This window comes from Manduca sexta, chromosome 13 (genome assembly GCF_014839805.1).
Source record: "Manduca sexta isolate Smith_Timp_Sample1 chromosome 13, JHU_Msex_v1.0, whole genome shotgun sequence".
Lineage (NCBI taxonomy): Eukaryota > Metazoa > Arthropoda > Insecta > Lepidoptera > Sphingidae > Manduca > Manduca sexta.
Genome location: NC_051127.1, coordinates 5,177,528 through 5,199,158, shown reverse-complemented (window position 1 = coordinate 5,199,158; position 21,631 = coordinate 5,177,528). Strand labels below are relative to the sequence as shown.

The 21,631-nt window shown below is 52.0% G+C and overlaps 1 protein-coding gene across 1 annotated transcript; it reads left to right on the top strand.

Annotated features, from left to right (window-relative positions):
- The first annotated feature begins 64 nt into the window (after window positions 1-64).
- LOC115445490 (structural maintenance of chromosomes protein 2) lies at window positions 65-20,877 on the top strand. The gene is made up of 22 exons (XM_037438151.1): window positions 65-384; window positions 939-1,088; window positions 1,341-1,502; window positions 1,766-1,876; window positions 2,046-2,167; window positions 2,400-2,556; window positions 2,686-4,317; window positions 4,433-4,565; window positions 4,718-4,893; window positions 5,165-5,348; window positions 5,602-5,675; window positions 5,951-6,097; window positions 6,566-6,787; window positions 7,292-7,434; window positions 7,660-7,759; window positions 8,244-8,356; window positions 8,548-8,776; window positions 9,072-9,266; window positions 9,472-9,672; window positions 15,720-15,935; window positions 16,051-16,260; window positions 20,407-20,877. Exons 1-22 carry the CDS (start codon window positions 217-219, stop codon window positions 20,518-20,520), a joined length of 4,959 nt encoding a protein of 1,652 aa, XP_037294048.1. The 5' UTR covers window positions 65-216; the 3' UTR covers window positions 20,521-20,877.
- The last annotated feature ends 754 nt before the right edge of the window (window positions 20,878-21,631 follow it).

The window sequence follows — 21,631 nt, the reverse complement described above, 5'->3', positions numbered from 1 at the left end:
ATCTCTTTTATATTAAATGGTGTCAGTGAGACAAAACATTATGCTGAATATCAACTAATATAAAAACATATCCAAGCTTTGAAACGACTGTCAAAAATATTATTTTCAACGGCTCCCGCTTTCTTCAATTTAAACATTTGTTTCTAATTTTAATGGTGAAATCTTGTTGTGGCCGTGTTTTTTCTTTGCTGTATCGATGATTGTGCAGTGTGCAATATGTATATAAAGTCAATTGTGTTAGACGGGTTCAAATCCTACGGAAACCGAGTCGAGATCACTGGTTTCGACCCGGAGTTCAATGCTATCACAGGTCTAAATGGAACTGGGAAGTCCAACATATTAGATTCGATATGTTTCGTGCTAGGAATCACGAATTTGTCTAATGTAAGTTATAGTTATGGTTTCTTTGTAAGTAATGTATTTGGTTATTTTTTTCCCGCCAAAGTAAGTTGCATTAAAGCTTACCATGAAAGAACAAAGTAAATCTAAAAATGCCATGAATTTAGAAGTCAATGCCCTGTAAGGAGGCTTTGATAACATCTCAAAGTTTGCTTTAGTTTTCTACAATTTGGATATCTAATCTCACGAACTACATATTTTATGCCTGACTATCCAATTGTTTAATATTGATAACAAATTACACAGATCTCATGAGTTTCATCTCTAATACTCAAATCTGCACTATACTGTAGTATATATAAAAATAAACAAAAATTTACATATTCTCATAATGTTAGTTAACATTAACATTCCCAAGAGAAACATTCTCTATTCCTTTCTCAAATAACCTTAAATAGCTTGTTGTACTATGTTTATGTAGTTTTATAAACTCCCATTACTCTGGACGATCATACATAATTCAATATATCTTAGGCCTTTCTACATCAACTTGACCGAAAAAAGCAGAATATGGATAATAAATATCTGTTGTCTTCCAGGTGAGAGCTGGCAGTCTCCAGGAGCTGATCTACAAACATGGGCAGGCTGGGATCACCAAAGCCACAGTCAGCATTACATTTGATAATCGAGACAAAAGGCAATGTCCCATAGGCTATGAGAATCATGATGAAATTACTGTCACCAGACAGGTTGGTTTCTAGTTTAATATAGTTTTATTTTATATGTTACACTATGTGTGTTGATATGTTAAAATGTAATGATTGGTGTTAGCATTATTAATAAGAAGTTAGTTAATAAATATTTTAAGAGTTACAAGGAATAAATTAATAATAAACATATCAATGTAATGCAGAAAGCATATTGCCACATTTTTTTAAATATTTGTAAAAAAGCTTATTATAATCATAACTCACAATTTCATGTGAAATATTTGTTTTTAGGTGGTAATGGGAGGCAAGAACAAGTACCTGATCAATGGCATAAATGTGCAGAACAAGAGAGTGAGTGACTTGTTTTGCTCGGTACAGCTGAATGTGAACAACCCACACTTCCTCATCATGCAGGGACGGATCACCAAAGTGCTCAACATGAAGCCCCCTGAGGTATCTTACAAATATAAATATACAAGAAACTGGTATAATGTTTATACAATATGTTGAGAGCTGTCATATTGTCTGATTTTGATATAATAATATAAGAGGAAATGTACATTTTCATCTGATTTTAGTTGGTTTTTAATAAATATTACCATACAATTTGTATTATATGTGTAATTCTAAAAAATATACAATTATTATATTCTATGCAGTTATTAATTCAACATGTTATGGCAATAATATTATTTTATACAATCATTTTGTCACAGATTCTGTCCATGGTGGAAGAGGCAGCTGGAACAAGAATGTATGAGGCTAAGAAACAAGCTGCACAAAAGACAATTGAGAAAAAGGATGCAAAACTTAGGGAACTTAATGATGTAAGTGGTGTGATATACAGGAGATCCAAAACACAGGGATATTTTGTATGTCTTTTTCTTTGTGTTGTTTATGAGTTATTTGGTTTTAGATGTGTCTTTAAGCATACATTATGGGAGGGAGTACTAGTTTCATAATTCATGTTAGTTGGTAAATATGTTTTTTTTGCAGATAATAAGAGAGGACATAGCTCCAAAGCTACAAAAGTTACAAGATGAAAGGTCACAATTTCAGGAGTACCAGAAAGTTGTCAGAGAATTGGAGAATCTCACTAGATTAGATGTGGCTTGGAGGTAATGTATTTCTATTACTATCTACTAAAACTAAGTCATCATAATGGTTAAACTGAAAACATAAATGTGTTGCAAAGGGAAGGTACTTTTTGGTTCTAAGGTTTGATAATATTAGATTTAAAATGAAACTTTAAACAGGTGAAATCTTTGATAGAAAATTTTACTTCATTTTTATGTCTAGTTATTTCATAATAAGTGGTCTGTTTGTATGTAATCATATCTTTATTTTCAGATATGTAACAGCAGAAAATAATACTAAGGAGGCTGAGCAGAAGGTGACGGAAGTGCAGGACGACATCAAGAGCAAGCAGGAGAAGATAAAAGACAATGAGAAACAGGCCAAGGAGTATGATAAACAAGTGGCTGACATGAACAGGAAGTTGGATGAGGTAAAGTCTATTGGATGAAAAGTGTATGGAGTTTTATAAACATTTTGGGGATTTAAGGTATTTTTAGTAAGTGCTTTAGTGTTAAATAGAGTTTAATTGTAGAGTTATAATGGAGTCGGTTGTGTACAGGAGAGCGGCAACTTGCTGAAGGAGCTGGAGAGCTCGCTGCAGTCGCTGGAGCGCGCGGAGGAGAGCGCGCAGGGAGCGCACAAGGCGGCGCGCGACGCGCTCGCGGCGCACGCGGCGCGCGCTCGGCTGCTGGCGCGCGCGCGCGACGACGACCGCGCCGCGCTCGCCGCCAAGCAGCACACGCTCGACGGGGCACGTGACTACATATACACTCACAACCACACTCCGCTAACATTGTGCGCTCGGCTGCTGGCGCGCGCGCGCGACGACGACCGCGCCGCGCTCGCCGCCAAGCAGCACACGCTCGACGGGGCACGTGACTACATATACACTCACAACCACACTCCGCTAACATTGTGCGCTCGGCTGCTGGCGCGCGCGCGCGACGACGACCGCGCCGCGCTCGCCGCCAAGCAGCACACGCTCGACGGGGCACGTGACTACATATACACTCACAACCACACTCCGCTAACATTGTGCGCTCGGCTGCTGGCGCGCGCGCGCGACGACGACCGCGCCGCGCTCGCCGCCAAGCAGCACATGCTCGACGGGGCACGTGACTACATATACACTCACAACCACACTCCGCTAACATTGTGCGCTCGGCTGCTGGCGCGCGCGCGCGACGACGACCGCGCCGCGCTCGCCGCCAAGCAGCACACGCTCGACGGGGCACGTGACTACATATACACTCACAACCACACTCCGCTAACATTGTGCGCTCGGCTGCTGGCGCGCGCGCGCGACGACGACCGCGCCGCGCTCGCCGCCAAGCAGCACACGCTCGACGGGGCACGTGACTACATATACACTCACAACCACACTCCGCTAACATTGTGCGCTCGGCTGCTGGCGCGCGCGCGCGACGACGACCGCGCCGCGCTCGCCGCCAAGCAGCACACGCTCGACGGGGCACGTGACTACATATACACTCACAACCACACTCCGCTAACATTGTGCGCTCGGCTGCTGGCGCGCGCGCGCAACGACGACCGCGCCGCGCTCGCCGCCAAGCAGCACACGCTCGACGGGGCACGTGACTACATATACACTCACAACCACACTCCGCTAACATTGTGCGCTCGGCTGCTGGCGCGCGCGCGCGACGACGACCGCGCCGCGCTCGCCGCCAAGCAGCACACGCTCGACGGGGCACGTGACTACATATACACTCACAACCACACTCCGCTAACATTGTGCGCTCGGCTGCTGGCGCGCGCGCGCGACGACGACCGCGCCGCGCTCGCCGCCAAGCAGCACACGCTCGACGGGGCACGTGACTACATATACACTCACAACCACACTCCGCTAACATTGTGCGCTCGGCTGCTGGCGCGCGCGCGCGACGACGACCGCGCCGCGCTCGCCGCCAAGCAGCACACGCTCGACGGGGCACGTGACTACATATACACTCACAACCACACTCCGCTAACATTGTGCGCTCGGCTGCTGGCGCGCGCGCGCGACGACGACCGCGCCGCGCTCGCCGCCAAGCAGCACACGCTCGACGGGGCACGTGACTACATATACACTCACAACCACACTCCGCTAACATTGTGCGCTCGGCTGCTGGCGCGCGCGCGCGACGACGACCGCGCCGCGCTCGCCGCCAAGCAGCACACGCTCGACGGGGCACGTGACTACATATACACTCACAACCACACTCCGCTAACATTGTGACCAAAGTTATTCATTACCTGGCGAAGACGCGCTCGTCCATTGTAATATGACCCTTAACTTTGTTCAGGTCTCATCAACATTCGAAACGCTGCGGACAGCGAGTGAGTCCAGTAAAGCGGCGCTCAACGAGGCACAACAGAAGTTTCTCGCAGTCAGCGGGCTGGAAGGGGCCTCCGACTCACTAAGGGGACAACTAATAGGTACAAATCCTATGCAATATGTTTGGGAGATACTAACCAGTAGTTTACACAAAATTATGGCAGACATTAATAATTTTTTACAATAAAAACTATAAATGCACACATAAATTTCTCTGTTTTACTTTCACATTTTATAATACTGTTTCTTACAGCTGCAAAACAAGAGGCATCGGAAGCATCTACTCGTATATCACAGAGAATGATGGAGAAGAAGCATGCAGAGGAGCGTCTGCATGCGCTGGAGAAGGAATTCAAGAGCAGCAGCGCGCAGTACCAGCGAGACCAGGATGCCATCGGGAAACAGCAGGCACAGGTCGACCAGCTGAAGGTACGACTTACTCGATAGACAGTGTTGTCACACCTTAAAAGTGGAAATATAGAACAAATACCTTGTTTATCTCTAAAGCAAGAAGGTAGAATTACGTAGGGAATTAGAACTAATATGGAAAAATAAGCATTTATTTGTATACATTTTTATACTTGCAATAAGTCATGCACTATTTACTTTCCGATGGGTGTCTAGCAATTCTAATAAAAAATTTACACAGAATACTGACACAAGATAAGTGCCTCGGCCCATGATACGTGCGTGTGCGCAGGCGGAGCTGTCGCGCACGAGCTACAGCGCGCAGCGCCACCGCGAGCTGACGGACAGCGTGCGCGCGCAGCACGGCGCCGCGCGCACCAAGCGCGACGCGCTCGACCGCCTCGCCGCCAAGCTGCAGCGCTGCCACTTCAACTACACGCCGCCGCAGCCCGACTTCGACAGCCGCAGGGTGGAGGGTGAGCGAGCTTATTCATATTGACTTACGAGAACTTCATGCTGCTTGCCTCATTGCAATCATAAGATCAACATCACACAGATCTTTGAACTACTCCTGTCACCCTGATACGTAAGATGTTAAGTATCATATTGCACAGTAATTACGCTGGCTGCCCATGCCCCCCAAACAGGAGCGCAGCAGTATATGCATATTGCTGCTTCACTCTTCAAGTTGTCATGTCACAAGATTATAGGTGTAATTTTATTTCTCAGGTACGATCAGCAGATTAATAGACGTGTGTGATCCTATGTATTGTACTGCGTTGGAGACAGCTGCGGGAGGGAAAGTAAGACCATATTATGTTTAGAATCAAATATGCCTTAGCCTTTGACCATTGTAAGTTACTTTATTTCTTCACACATTCTAAATGAAGCATACTTTTTAATTTGTACTTTACATTTCGTTTTCGTTTTACTGTTTTCATTTTCATGCACCGAGATCCAATTCACCAATAATTGCACTATCTATTATAGAGCATGACAAATAAAAAAAAAACTATTTTTTTCCTCACCCTGTATAATGTTGCAACAGTACTCAATAATTAATAATTTTTCTGTATAGTTATACAACGTGGTGGTCGACACGGACGTGACCAGCAAGCTGCTGCTGCAGCGCGGCAACTTGCAGACCCGGACCACCATCGTGCCGCTCAACAAGATCTCTGGACATGTCATAGATCCTGAGACAGTGCGCATTGCGCAGGAGATTGTGAGTTATTTGAACATAATATTATTTTAATTAGTCACAATATTTAAACATTTCCAGATCATTATTTAGACAATGTGTTAAATGTAATTTATAAAGATGTAGTTGAATGCATAAATACTTAATTTTTTAAACAACAAATTGTATTGTATATAAAATTAATCACAAACGCCTTTTAATTATTCTGTTTCCATAATATGAATTTTGAGGTCGTCTCGCTATGTAGAAAATTAAATACAAGACATACTTAATACAAGCTCTCGTAGATCGATACTTTATTTGGATTTTAGTTGCTTTCGGGAATAGTCTATTTTATGATGTAGCAATATGAACGCCGAGATAACGGTAATACTATTTATTTAGTTCATTGTTTACAATCGTGCGTACACTGCACTTGTACACGCCGGAATGACGTCGGTCTCGATACAGTTTTCCGTCCCCGTATATAATCTCTTCACCGTAATGTGCCAGGGCGGCGGGCCGGACAACGTGCAGCTGGCTCTGAACCTGGTGTCGTTCCCGGCGCGCGTGCGGCCCGCCATGGCGTGGGCGTTCGGCAGCACGCTGGTGTGCCGCGACCTGTCCGTGGCGCGGCGCGTGACGTTCGACCCGCGCGTGCGGCGCCGCTCCGTCACGCTGGACGGCGACGTGGTCGACCCCGCCGGCACGCTCTCCGGCGGCGCCAGCATTAAGGTCAATACATACATGTTCAAATACCACTAGATTGATTGAAACGGAACACAAGAAATCTTACCAATTATCGCGTGCGGAGTTATAAATTATAATTAATATAAATCGCGCATTAACACACATAGGTAAAGTATCAGGACATACGCACTGCCGTCTTAGCGGACTAAAAGAGTTAAGGAACAGGGAATACACCTGTGTATTGCTAACACACTTGTGCACTATAATGTCTCCTGCGTACCTGGCTGATTTCGGTTGAGATTGGCCACCGCTGATGAAATTCCGCTAGGAAAGGTTTACATTCGCTTTTTAAAATAAGATACAGCTTGCGCCAAACATCTTACCCAATCTGAAGTTAGACACAAATGGCACCGCACTAATTTTCAGACAACATAACAAGTCGCACAGTGAGCAGTTTATTGTGGCTAACTTCAAAACGAATATAAAGATTGTCATCAGAATAATTTAAATTCCATAAACGTAAAAGTAAAATTGTATCCTATTATCCAGGGTGGTTCAGTGTTGCTCCAACTGCAAGAGCTGAAGCAGTTGGAACAGGAGCTCAAAGTGGCGGAACAACAGCTGATGCAGAGCACCACGGAGCTCAACTCTATACAGCAAATGGCTGAAAAGTACACCAGCATGCAGCAGAGGTATTATTATTATTTCTGTGAGGATATATTTGCTCTCTATTTGCCTGAAGATAGGTACTACACACTCCTGTTAGAACTGTTGTTAGCTTCTTGAAAATCTTGAATTCAACCAACAATATAACATTTTGTCATGACAATATGTCTAAAAAATTATTAAATGCAGTTACACTTGTACATAATATATTCAATCAATATTGATACGTAAAAAAAAATATGTGCTATTAGATTTGAAACGATGTCTCACGAGCTGGAAGTTGTGAAGGCTCGACTGGCGACCACCACGCATGCGCAGCTACACGCCGAGATAGAGGGGCTGCGGACTCAGGTTAGTATCAAACTTTGCATAGTACGTTTTAATATTAGGTTATTTTATACTATTAAATGTTTTTAAAAAGCCTCGTATGCTTCTTCAAATAGCTAATAGTAAATATTATAATATGATAAGCGCATTTATAAAGGTCCATTTATAATATGTACGAGTATAACAACAGTTATGTGTAGTATAGTCATCTTGGGAAACATAAAATAATTGATTTGATATTATTGAAATCATTTAAACTTATAGTTTTTATGAATAGTATAAAACACCGTTCGTTTTGTAAACGTTTAATGGTCGAATAACATCAAGAGGATTGGTGAGACGCTCGCGAGTCCGTGACCCCAGAGTGTGTGTAGTCGCCGACGTGTCGCGACACCGACCGAGCTGGCGACGCGCGGTGCGGGTCACAACCCACGCGCGCCACTCCGACACCGCTGCCGCCACTCGCGCGTTACAACTTACAGTAGTAATTAGTTGTTTCCGTGTCGAGGTGTCGGAGCTGTCGGCGGCCGTGCAGCGCGACCGCGCGGCGCAGCGCGACACCGCCGCGCGGGCCACGGACCTCGAGCACAAAGTCAACGACATCAAGGGGCATCGCGAACGGTACCCACCACTCACCACTCACCACTCACCACTCACACCAACACGTCTTACTAACCACATACAACTCATTCTTATTGTTCAATAATTACAATTATTGTTCATGTCTGAACTTCCTCTAGACATGTTTTGAGACATTCAGTAATGGAAATAAAAAATAGAGCCTAGTCGTTGATTGGTACCCGTTTACTCAGGGAGTTCAAAAAAGCCGAAGAGAATCTAAAGAAAGCAAAGAAAGAAGCGGAACAGCATCACAATGAGTGGAAGCAGCGCGAGCAGGAGTTCGAGACGCTGCAGCTGGAAGTGCGAGAGCTGCAGAACGCGGTCACCACCAGCGAACAGCAGCTGCAGGAGTTGAATGACGGTACTCAGGCGTTGCAGCAAGCACTGGATGAGGCTAAAGAGGAACACAGCAAGGCTACGGTAAGTATTAAACAAAATGGTGGCTGAGAAATTATATATTTTTTTTAATCTGCATTTTGTATATTCACCAGTCCTGGTGGTAAGTATAGTATAGTCTAAATACACAATGGTATAAAATATCACATAAATGGATAATACATTCTTTTATATCAAAAATCGAAAGTTTTCTAATATAAACCGTGCTTATCCTGTAGGCAAGGTCTATACTAGAAAACTTTGGATTTGTAGCTGTGTAGATTTGTAACTGGATTTATAGTTATGGTACTTGTGTCGACTTAATTTATGTTTAATGTAGAATGAGGTGAAACAAATGCAGCAGCGTATAAAACAACAGAAGACGGATATAGCGAGTCGCAATAGTGATATAGCACGACTCATCGCCAAGAAGGAACAACTGTTCAAGAGTAACGCCGAGCTCGAGTTGAAGATCAAGGAGTTGGATTACAAGATCAAGGAGTTGCAGACAGAGGCCACGGAGTGTGAGGATAGGGTGAGTTGAATGGATTAATTATTTAATTTATAGCTCCACTTTATACTGTACATCAAGAACAAGATATTGTAATGGGAAGGAATTATTGTAATGAAGTGTAGATACACGTATTATTTTTTTATGTTGCAATTTATTTAATAGAAAGACATATTAGTGTACATTAATTATGTATTTACCATATTTATTTTTTATGTAAACCGTGCAGATGCGCGCGCTGGAGCGTGAACACGCGTGGGTGCGGACCGAGCGCGAGTTCTTCGGCAGTGCGGGCGGCGCCTACGACTTCACGGCGCGGGACGCCGCCAGCGCCGCCGCGCGCGCGCGCCGCGCCGCCGCCCGCCGCGACCTGCTCGCGCGCGGGCTCAACGCGCGCGCGCACCAGCTGCTCGCGCGCGAGGACGAACAGGTACACACTACACACTGCACACCACACGCGCCGCGCCGCCGCCCGCCGCGACCTGCTCGCGCGCGGGCTCAACGGCGCGCACCAGCTGCTCGCGCGCGAGGACGAACAGGTACACACTACACACTGCACACCACACGCGCCGCGCCGCCGCCCGCCGCGACCTGCTCGCGCGCGGGCTCAACGCGCGCGCGCACCAGCTGCTCGCGCGCGAGGACGAACAGGTACACACTACACACTGCACACCACACGCGCCGCGCCGCCGCCCGCCGCGACCTGCTCGCGCGCGGGCTCAACGCGCGCGCGCACCAGCTGCTCGCGCGCGAGGACGAACAGGTACACACTACACACTGCACACCACACGCGCCGCGCCGCCGCCCGCCGCGACCTGCTCGCGCGCGGGCTTATCCGCCTCGCGCACCAGCTGCTCGCGCGCGAGGACGAACAGGTACACACTACACACTGCACACCACACGCGCCGCGCCGCCGCCTGCGGCAGCGTGGTGCTCGCGAGCGGGCTCAACGCGCGCGCGCACCAGCTGCTCGCGCGCGAGGACGAACAGGTACACACTACACACTGCACACCACACGCGCCGCGCCGCCGCCCGCCGCGACCTGCTCGCGCGCGGGCTCAACGCGCGCGCGCACCAGCTGCTCGCGCGCGAGGACGAACAGGTACACACTACACACTGCACACCACACGCGCCGCGCCGCCGCCCGCCGCGACCTGCTCGCGCGCGGGCTCAACGCGCGCGCGCACCAGCTGCTCGCGCGCGAGGACGAACAGGTACACACTACACACTGCACACCACACGCGCCGCGCCGCCGCCCGCCGCGACCTGCTCGCGCGCGGGCTCAACGCGCGCGCGCACCAGCTGCTCGCGCGCGAGGACGAACAGGTACACACTACACACTGCACACCACACGCGCCGCGCCGCCGCCCGCCGCGACCTGCTCGCGCGCGGGCTCAACGCGCGCGCGCACCAGCTGCTCGCGCGCGAGGACGAACAGGTACACACTACACACTGCACACCACACGCGCCGCGCCGCCGCCCGCCGCGACCTGCTCGCGCGCGGGCTCAACGCGCGCGCGCACCAGCTGCTCGCGCGCGAGGACGAACAGGTACACACTACACACTGCACACCACACGCGCCGCGCCGCCGCCCGCCGCGACCTGCTCGCGCGCGGGCTCAACGCACGCGCGCACCAGCTGCTCGCGCGCGAGGACGAACAGGTACACACTACACACTGCACACCTCCGCGGCGCGCCCTGGCCCGCCGCGACCTGCTCGCGCGCGGGCTCAACGCGCGCGCGCACCAGCTGCTCGCGCGCGAGGACGAACAGGTACACACTACACACTGCACACCACACGCGCCGCGCCGCCGCCCGCCGCGACCTGCTCGCGCGCGGGCTCAACGCGCGCGCGCACCAGCTGCTCGCGCGCGAGGACGAACAGGTACACACTACACACTGCACACCACACGCGCCGCGCCGCCGCCCGCCGCGACCTGCTCGCGCGCGGGCTCAACGCGCGCGCGCACCAGCTGCTCGCGCGCGAGGACGAACAGGTACACACTACACACTGCACACCACACGCGCCGCGCCGCCGCCCGCCGCGACCTGCTCGCGCGCGGGCTCAACGCGCGCGCACCAGCTGCTCGCGCGCGAGGACGAACAGGTACACACTACACACTGCACACCACACGCGCCGCGCCGCCGCCCGCCGCGACCTGCTCGCGCGCGGGCTCAACGCGCGCGCGCACCAGCTGCTCGCGCGCGAGGACGAACAGGTACACACTACACACTGCACACCACACGCGCCGCGCCGCCGCCCGCCGCGACCTGCTCGCGCGCGGGCTCAACGCACGCGCGCACCAGCTGCTCGCGCGCGAGGACGAACAGGTACACACTACACACTGCACACCACACGCGCCGCGCCGCCGCCCGCCGCGACCTGCTCGCGCGCGGGCTCAACGCAACGCGCGCACCAGCTGCTCGCGCGCGAGGACGAACAGGTACACACTACACACTGCACACCACACGCGCCGCGCCGCCGCCCGCCGCGACCTGCTCGCGCGCGGGCTCAACGCACGCGCGCACCAGCTGCTCGCGCGCGAGGACGAACAGGTACACACTACACACTGCACACCACACGCGCCGCGCCGCCGCCCGCCGCGACCTGCTCGCGCGCGGGCTCAACGTACGCGCGCACCAGCTGCTCGCGCGCGAGGACGAACAGGTACACACTACACACTGCACACCACACGCGCCGCGCCGCCGCCCGCCGCGACCTGCTCGCGCGCGGGCTCAACGCACGCGCGCACCAGCTGCTCGCGCGCGAGGACGAACAGGTACACACTACACACTGCACACCACACGCGCCGCGCCGCCGCCCGCCGCGACCTGCTCGCGCGCGGGCTCAACGAGCGAGCTGCACCAGCTGCTCGCGCGCGAGGACGAACAGGTACACACTACACACTGCACACCACACGCGCCGCGCCGCCGCCCGCCGCGACCTGCTCGCGCGCGGGCTCAACGCGCGCGCACCAGCTGCTCGCGCGCGAGGACGAACAGGTACACACTACACACTGCACACCACACGCGCCGCGCCGCCGCCCGCCGCGACCTGCTCGCGCGCGGGCTCAACGCGCGCGCGCACCAGCTGCTCGCGCGCGAGGACGAACAGGTACACACTACACACTGCACACCACACGCGCCGCGCCGCCGCCCGCCGCGACCTGCTCGCGCGCGGGCTCAACGCACGCGCACCAGCTGCTCGCGCGCGAGGACGAACAGGTACACACTACACACTGCACACCACACGCGCCGCGCCGCCGCCCGCCGCGACCTGCTCGCGCGCGGGCTCAACGCGCGCGCGCACCAGCTGCTCGCGCGCGAGGACGAACAGGTACACACTACACACTGCACACCACACGCGCCGCGCCGCCGCCCGCCGCGACCTGCTCGCGCGCGGGCTCAACGCGCGCGCGCACCAGCTGCTCGCGCGCGAGGACGAACAGGTACACACTACACACTGCACACCACACGCGCCGCGCCGCCGCCCGCCGCGACCTGCTCGCGCGCGGGCTCAACGCGCGCGCGCACCAGCTGCTCGCGCGCGAGGACGAACAGGTACACACTACACACTGCACACCACACGCGCCGCGCCGCCGCCCGCCGCGACCTGCTCGCGCGCGGGCTCAACGCGCGCGCGCACCAGCTGCTCGCGCGCGAGGACGAACAGGTACACACTACACACTGCACACCACACGCGCCGCGCCGCCGCCCGCCGCGACCTGCTCGCGCGCGGGCTCAACGCACGCGCGCACCAGCTGCTCGCGCGCGAGGACGAACAGGTACACACTACACACTGCACACCACACGCGCCGCGCCGCCGCCCGCCGCGACCTGCTCGCGCGCGGGCTCAACGCGCGCGCGCACCAGCTGCTCGCGCGCGAGGACGAACAGGTACACACTACACACTGCACACCACACGCGCCGCGCCGCCGCCCGCCGCGACCTGCTCGCGCGCGGGCTCAACGCACGCGCGCACCAGCTGCTCGCGCGCGAGGACGAACAGGTACACACTACACACTGCACACCACACGCGCCGCGCCGCCGCCCGCCGCGACCTGCTCGCGCGCGGGCTCAACGCGCGCGCGCACCAGCTGCTCGCGCGCGAGGACGAACAGGTACACACTACACACTGCACACCACACGCGCCGCGCCGCCGCCCGCCGCGACCTGCTCGCGCGCGGGCTCAACGCACGCGCGCACCAGCTGCTCGCGCGCGAGGACGAACAGGTACACACTACACACTGCACACCACACGCGCCGCGCCGCCGCCCGCCGCGACCTGCTCGCGCGCGGGCTCAACGCACGCGCGCACCAGCTGCTCGCGCGCGAGGACGAACAGGTACACACTACACACTGCACACCACACGCGCCGCGCCGCCGCCCGCCGCGACCTGCTCGCGCGCGGGCTCAACGCACGCGCGCACCAGCTGCTCGCGCGCGAGGACGAACAGGTACACACTACACACTGCACACCACACGCGCCGCGCCGCCGCCCGCCGCGACCTGCTCGCGCGCGGGCTCAACGCACGCGCGCACCAGCTGCTCGCGCGCGAGGACGAACAGGTACACACTACACACTGCACACCACACGCGCCGCGCCGCCGCCCGCCGCGACCTGCTCGCGCGCGGGCTCAACGCACGCGCGCACCAGCTGCTCGCGCGCGAGGACGAACAGGTACACACTACACACTGCACACCACACGCGCCGCGCCGCCGCCCGCCGCGACCTGCTCGCGCGCGGGCTCAACGCACGCGCGCACCAGCTGCTCGCGCGCGAGGACGAACAGGTACACACTACACACTGCACACCACACGCGCCGCGCCGCCGCCCGCCGCGACCTGCTCGCGCGCGGGCTCAACGCACGCGCGCACCAGCTGCTCGCGCGCGAGGACGAACAGGTACACACTACACACTGCACACCACACGCGCCGCGCCGCCGCCCGCCGCGACCTGCTCGCGCGCGGGCTCAACGCACGCGCGCACCAGCTGCTCGCGCGCGAGGACGAACAGGTACACACTACACACTGCACACCACACGCGCCGCGCCGCCGCCCGCCGCGACCTGCTCGCGCGCGGGCTCAACGCGCGCGCGCACCAGCTGCTCGCGCGCGAGGACGAACAGGTACACACTACACACTGCACACCACACGCGCCGCGCCGCCGCCCGCCGCGACCTGCTCGCGCGCGGGCTCAACGCACGCGCGCACCAGCTGCTCGCGCGCGAGGACGAACAGGTACACACTACACACTGCACACCACACGCGCCGCGCCGCCGCCCGCCGCGACCTGCTCGCGCGCGGGCTCAACGCACGCGCGCACCAGCTGCTCGCGCGCGAGGACGAACAGGTACACACTACACACTGCACACCACACGCGCCGCGCCGCCGCCCGCCGCGACCTGCTCGCGCGCGGGCTCAACGCACGCGCGCACCAGCTGCTCGCGCGCGAGGACGAACAGGTACACACTACACACTGCACACCACACGCGCCGCGCCGCCGCCCGCCGCGACCTGCTCGCGCGCGGGCTCAACGCACGCGCGCACCAGCTGCTCGCGCGCGAGGACGAACAGGTACACACTACACACTGCACACCACACGCGCCGCGCCGCCGCCCGCCGCGACCTGCTCGCGCGCGGGCTCAACGCACGCGCGCACCAGCTGCTCGCGCGCGAGGACGAACAGGTACACACTACACACTGCACACCACACGCGCCGCGCCGCCGCCCGCCGCGACCTGCTCGCGCGCGGGCTCAACGCACGCGCGCACCAGCTGCTCGCGCGCGAGGACGAACAGGTACACACTACACACTGCACACCACACGCGCCGCGCCGCCGCCCGCCGCGACCTGCTCGCGCGCGGGCTCAACGCACGCGCGCACCAGCTGCTCGCGCGCGAGGACGAACAGGTACACACTACACACTGCACACCACACGCGCCGCGCCGCCGCCCGCCGCGACCTGCTCGCGCGCGGGCTCAACGCACGCGCGCACCAGCTGCTCGCGCGCGAGGACGAACAGGTACACACTACACACTGCACACCACACGCGCCGCGCCGCCGCCCGCCGCGACCTGCTCGCGCGCGGGCTCAACGCACGCGCGCACCAGCTGCTCGCGCGCGAGGACGAACAGGTACACACTACACACTGCACACCACACGCGCCGCGCCGCCGCCCGCCGCGACCTGCTCGCGCGCGGGCTCAACGCGCGCGCGCACCAGCTGCTCGCGCGCGAGGACGAACAGGTACACACTACACACTGCACACCACACGCGCCGCGCCGCCGCCCGCCGCGACCTGCTCGCGCGCGGGCTCAACGCGCGCGCGCACCAGCTGCTCGCGCGCGAGGACGAATAGGTACACACTACACACTGCACACCGCACACAAAGAAATTCGTTACGAGCTGAAAACCGATCATAAAACCTACAATTATTGCAAACCAGCCTAATAAAAACTTTATTTTTCCAACCAGTATCAAGACGTTATGCGTAAAAAGAAGATAGTGGAAGCAGACCGTGCGAAGTTAGTGCAGGTGATGGCGGAGCTAGACGAAAAGAAAAAGAAGACGCTGGTGACGGCGTGCGAGCAGGTTAACAGAGACTTCGGCTCGATCTTCAGCACGCTGCTGCCCGGCGCACAGGCACGACTCACGCCACCACACGGACTTACCGTGCTTGACGGATTGGAGGTACTCGCTACATACATTAAATTATAAATGATGATGATACTTAGCACTTTCTTTCCTACTCTTAAAAATCACAATGAATTATAGTTACAAAACACATGTGACGTGTTGTCTCTAGGTAAAAGTGGGGTTCAACGGGTCGTGGAAGGAGTCGCTGGGCGAGCTGTCGGGCGGGCAGCGCTCGCTCGTGGCGCTGGCGCTCGTGCTCGCGCTGCTGCTGTTCAAGCCCGCGCCGCTCTACATCCTCGACGAGGTCGACGCCGCGCTCGACCTCTCGCACACCCAGAACATCGGCCACATGCTCAAGGAACACTTCACACACTCGCAGGTACTGCTCCTCGTATGACAACACGTGTGCAGGTGTCAGTAGAGTTCACCGGGTCGTGGAAGGTACTTTATCCGCGGTGGCTCTCATCGGCGCATTAGGGACGATTGTGGGCTTCCTCTGACGATGTCTAAGTCTACGTCGGCAGCTGCCCCTGCGCGGTTCCGCTTAGTGCAGCCCGTCTCCTATTGGGGGTTCGGAAGCCCCCGTGCACCGAGGAACACACTCGACGCCAACGACAGCATGTGACCATGCTAGATAGACTGCCGACTGCCGACTATGGAAGCAACCACGGCCGGCAGCGAGAGATCACGTCCGACGACTGATCTTCGTCCCAGGCCGGACACAACTCTAAGGTATGTTGAGCCGTATCCAGCGGGCAGTTGTCACAATGGTGACACACGGCCGACACCTCCATACCCACGATCCGGCACAGATACTCACCGAAGCAGCCATGCCCGGTGAGTACCTGTGTCAACCGAAAGGTTGCCGCACCGTGGCGCCTGTCCAGCCACTCGGCAAAGACATGCGGCACTGCCTCGACGGTCCGGAGCCCCGCTGACGGGGCCTCAAGCTTGAGACGCCACTCGGTCGTGGAAGGTACTGCTCCTCATCACCCACGCCTGACATGTGAGGATGGCCTCACGTGTCAGGCGAGGGGTTATGCTAGTGCGTTTTATCCTTATGTGACTGTATAAGTATAGTTTGTGTCGACTGGCGACAAATAATTAACTGTCCAATTATTTTTTAACAGTTAACAACTTTTTTTAAACCCCACCCCACTTGCAATTGGATACAGTGCGATCACTTTGCCATGCCCATTGACATAAAAAAAGCTATAGACTACAACAATAATTGTATATCATCTAAATGTAATTAGGAAAAACAAAGAAATTCAAATTGGCGGCCACTTTTTTCAAATGTTACATTAAATGTGTCTTGTGACAATGCATACTCCTATATATTAATTTGGCCACAAAACAAGGAAATTGCTAATGGATTCGATTTTTTTCAATTCTAACTAAAGCCCTATTATTTGAAACCAACGTTTCGAAAACACATTGGCCTAAAAACAAGGAAATTCAAAATGGCGGTTACTTTTACAAAATGTAACTTAAAATCTCTTTTGTGGCAAAAGCTGCGCCCAGGTATCGATTTGAAAGCCAATGAGTGAGAAAGCAAGGAAATTCAAAATTTTCAAATTCTAAATTTAGATATATTGTTTGTATCCAAAGTCACGTCCAGATATCGATTTAGAAATCATTCAATCGATTAGTCCTAAAACAAAGAAATTCAATATGGCGGCCACTTTGACTAATTTTATGGTAGGTTTATATTAGCAAGACAACTTGCAGAAGTTATCTACCGCAAGCGATTTCACCATATAAAGAGTCATGGCAATCCGACTTCTGCAAATTTTGTAGCTTGCAGAGCTTGCGGCAAGTCGCATTTGTATAAACTTATTAATATTGTCGTCCAGATAAACACGTCTGGAAGTTCTTGCGCTATATATAATTACTCCGAAAACATACTAGTCTAAAATCAGCTCTAATGTTAACTTGACTTTCGTTTCGTAGTCCAAAATTGACCAGATATCGACTATGAAAATAGCAGCCTAAAATAATAATATTCAAGATGGCGGCCAGCTTTACCAAATCTAACATATTACTCTGCCTAGAGTTTACTTATCCACACGTAGCTTTTGCTTGCGGCTCCGCACGAGTGAATAATAATTTCCGGGATAAAAGTTTCGTTATAATATATTTGCCCGGGATAGAAAGTTGCCTATGTTCTTTCTAGGGTCTCAAATATTGTGTCTAATTAAAAAAAAAATGATGCCACAGTGCAAAAGACAATAGGCCATACTACTTTTTTCTTTCAAAATATTTACGAAGAATGCCTATATTATTTTTTGCCTGATGCTCAAAGCGGGCTAAAATTGCGTTTTGTGTATCTTAAGCCCTTAACTGTGAAGCAGATATGTAAGTGCTAATAATGTTAAAAGATTTTGTCACGTTAGAATGTTTATCAGAATGTCGATAATTATCTTTGTTGTAAAGCTGCTGACTACACCAATATGTTTTGATGTTCCTAGAATACTTCATTATTCTAATGAAAAATATTAATAGGTTTGTATGGTATACATGACTGTTCTAAATTTTTAAAATCAATCATTTTTGCACAAGTTCAAAGACGTCGACGATCGTTAAAGGGCTAGTTTGCGGACCCTTCAGTTCTCTGACAGGCAGCCGGATGTACATAACACAGCAAGCTGCAAATATATTAATATTATTTTTTTCACTAGAAAAAAAAAAAACTTATAGATGACACAATCAAACACGAAAATAATTTGCATTTATCTTAAGAATGTGACAAAGGCAAAAACTTGTGCCTAAGTAATAATGTATTCATAACGAATTACTACTTTAGCCCCATTGCGTAAATTAAATTCATTCTTCATCCATGAATTGGACTTACGCTAAATTACGCACTAATTTGGAATTTATGATTAAACGGTGTTTGAGTTATAGTGCGGCGTCCGCAAAAACGGATTCCAACCTTGAATTATGAGATCTATAGCATTGATATTATAAAAGCAAGAAGAAGAAAAAAGCATTTTTGAAGATCTTGCCCGTTCTGACACGGCCTCTATTAATAGCTACTCCCATTTCAATTCTAATTCTTCCTTAAAAGTCAGCAATGCAATCACAATAATTATTCTTCTAGCTTCATCGGTGATTCACGGGCTTTGGTTTTCATCAAGAGATCTTACCCGGTTGTCTACCTCGGCAATAAAAAGAATATTATGTATGTTAAGTAGACCCCGAAAATACACGTTCGTTGCATCTACAGCCCCAGCGAAACCGTTCAAACTACTTACATCAAAAGTTTTAAAACAAAAGGAGAAATCGCATGCAATATCTCACAAAGAGAACGCATTGCACATAATAAGAGCGGCGCGGTGACAAATTGTCTGGTACCTGCTGTATCGCGTTTCCGACGCGTTTGAATTCGACGCGACGGGCTCGCTCGCGTCCACAAGCGCCCGCCAGGACTTGCCAGCCTTTTGAGCAAAGACGGTTACTGTTCTTCATCTAAGTGGGTGATATCTATTTGACGAGTAGCTGTTCATCTGATTGTGAGCGTGGTCAAATTATATTATTGACCAAATATACACGTTGCGTTTCAATGTTCTACTACACCATATACATGATATGGTTATAAAAACAATGTGTGTCCAGGCAGGCGTGGTATTATGGTGGATTTTACGTCACGTGCTCGCTGAGCCCTAACCTGTGACGCCCATCATTTGACACTAGAGGTATCGATACCTCCCACATGTCACTTGTATATTCAAGCTTGCCAATATCCGACACTACACCTGGCAACCCTCCCCTGCACCCCCCCGCGTCCCCCACGCCCCGACACATTCGGATAAGTTTTCAAATCGCGCACCCGAGACCTGTAAATATACCGCCGTTTCACACCGCGCGGACACTGAACATTTTATATTTTTGCAATTTACTCGCTGTACGCCGAAAATACATTTCATGTTGGCCATTTTCGTAAACTGTTTTGTTTTGACGGTAGTTGTAAGTTTGTGTTTTCGCCAACTTGTATTTGCTGCTTTTGGTAGTTATGTTTATACTTGAGATTTTTCTATATTTATCATATTGTAATGCTTAAAAAATTGTGTTTTTCATGCGGAGGCGTCAATCGTTGGAATTACAGGCCCCGACTTTGAATTTTTCTACTAATAAGAAGATAATTGTTTCTGAGTACGTCGGGCTATTTTTATCTCGGGATTAAAGTCGGAGCGTCTAGAAATAATCGGCTTAAATATTGGGACTATTAACTTGCAAAAAATCATCGTGAATTGGCAGATCATATCAGAGTTTTCCCTAACATGATAGCTATTGAATATTAGTTACCTCACTTGACCCCAATTCGCATTGTGAATTGACTTGATGAAGGTCACAGACACTCTTTGGATACAGGCCGCTTTTGACAACTTTGTTTGGAAATCTTTAGGGAAGGCCTATGTTCAGCAGTGGCTTTTATACGGCTGATGATGATGTCGCCCCCACTTGATCCTTTAAGTATTTGTTTACTTGTATAAAAATGTTAATAATGATTCATTGTCGGCAGTTCATAATAGTGTCGCTGAAGGACGGCATGTTCAACAACGCGAACGTGTTGTTCCGCACGCGGTTCGTGGACGGCATGTCGTCCGTGCAGCGCACCGTCAGCGCGCGCCCGTGAGCGGCGGCGCTGCAGCCACACCCACGAGCCACTGAGGGACATCGCGCTGTGCTCACGACTCGTGCCTCTGTCGGCATGTTCCATTGAAGTCTTGTTTCTGTAGGGTCTCTTACCCTAGTCTCATAACGGCCATCCGAACTGTTGCGAAATGAAATACATGATTTGGAGAACGAGTATTTTATTGTTATTTTCTTTACAAAAACCGCCAGGAGTCTATGGACGGTATAGGTTAGGACTTCTTGAAACAATAACGTGAAGTGCTCAATTACAAGACAGTGAGTAAATATCAAAATGTATTGCACATTGTGGTGTAATTGATTTGTGATATTTTGTGTAAAATAAATATGTTTAAAATTATGGTTTGTCTCATTTCACCTGTGCCCTACCGGTCATGTTTTCGAGTGATATCTAAATCACTGTCTTATGGCAAATTTTCTTCATTAGTAAAAGTAACAGCCAAATTCACAACCTAAAGTGAAAACCGTAAGAGTTGCAATACAAGCGTCGCAATTTAGCCTTAGGGACAAGGGACTGTTACTGTCAATGGAGAAACTGTCCATTACAGTCACGAACCGTTGTGGCGCCGCATCACAAGAATACTTCATTGGTGGGTAGATGGAACTGCGACACCGCAGCGTTAACACACCGGTATTGCAGCGAGTACCCTCCCCGTCTTGTCCCGAAACGGTACTTAAACAGTGAGTTCGATTCAATAACCACTTGGAATTATTTCGTGTATTTGTAATATAATATTTTCCAAAAGAAACATTTCAATATTTTCTAAGTATTGCTTCAGACTTATGTTATGAATGTCTACAATTTTCAAACAATAAATTTGTCTGCGAACAATATATTATTTTTCTGTAATATTTTTGTTAAACTAGCTGAAATTGATACCTTAATTCAATAAAAGAACTTGCTAAAGTATAAAAATAAATTCAATAACTTCCCCCGCACCATTTTCTCCTTGCGTGATCTCTTTACTTGCGAATTTATTTTTATTTATTTTTTATAATTAAGAGACTTTATTTATTAAACTTGCTTCCGCCCGCAGCTTCGCCCGCGTGGATTTCGGATTTCAAAAATGGAGCCGGTCGCGAACGTTCGAGAA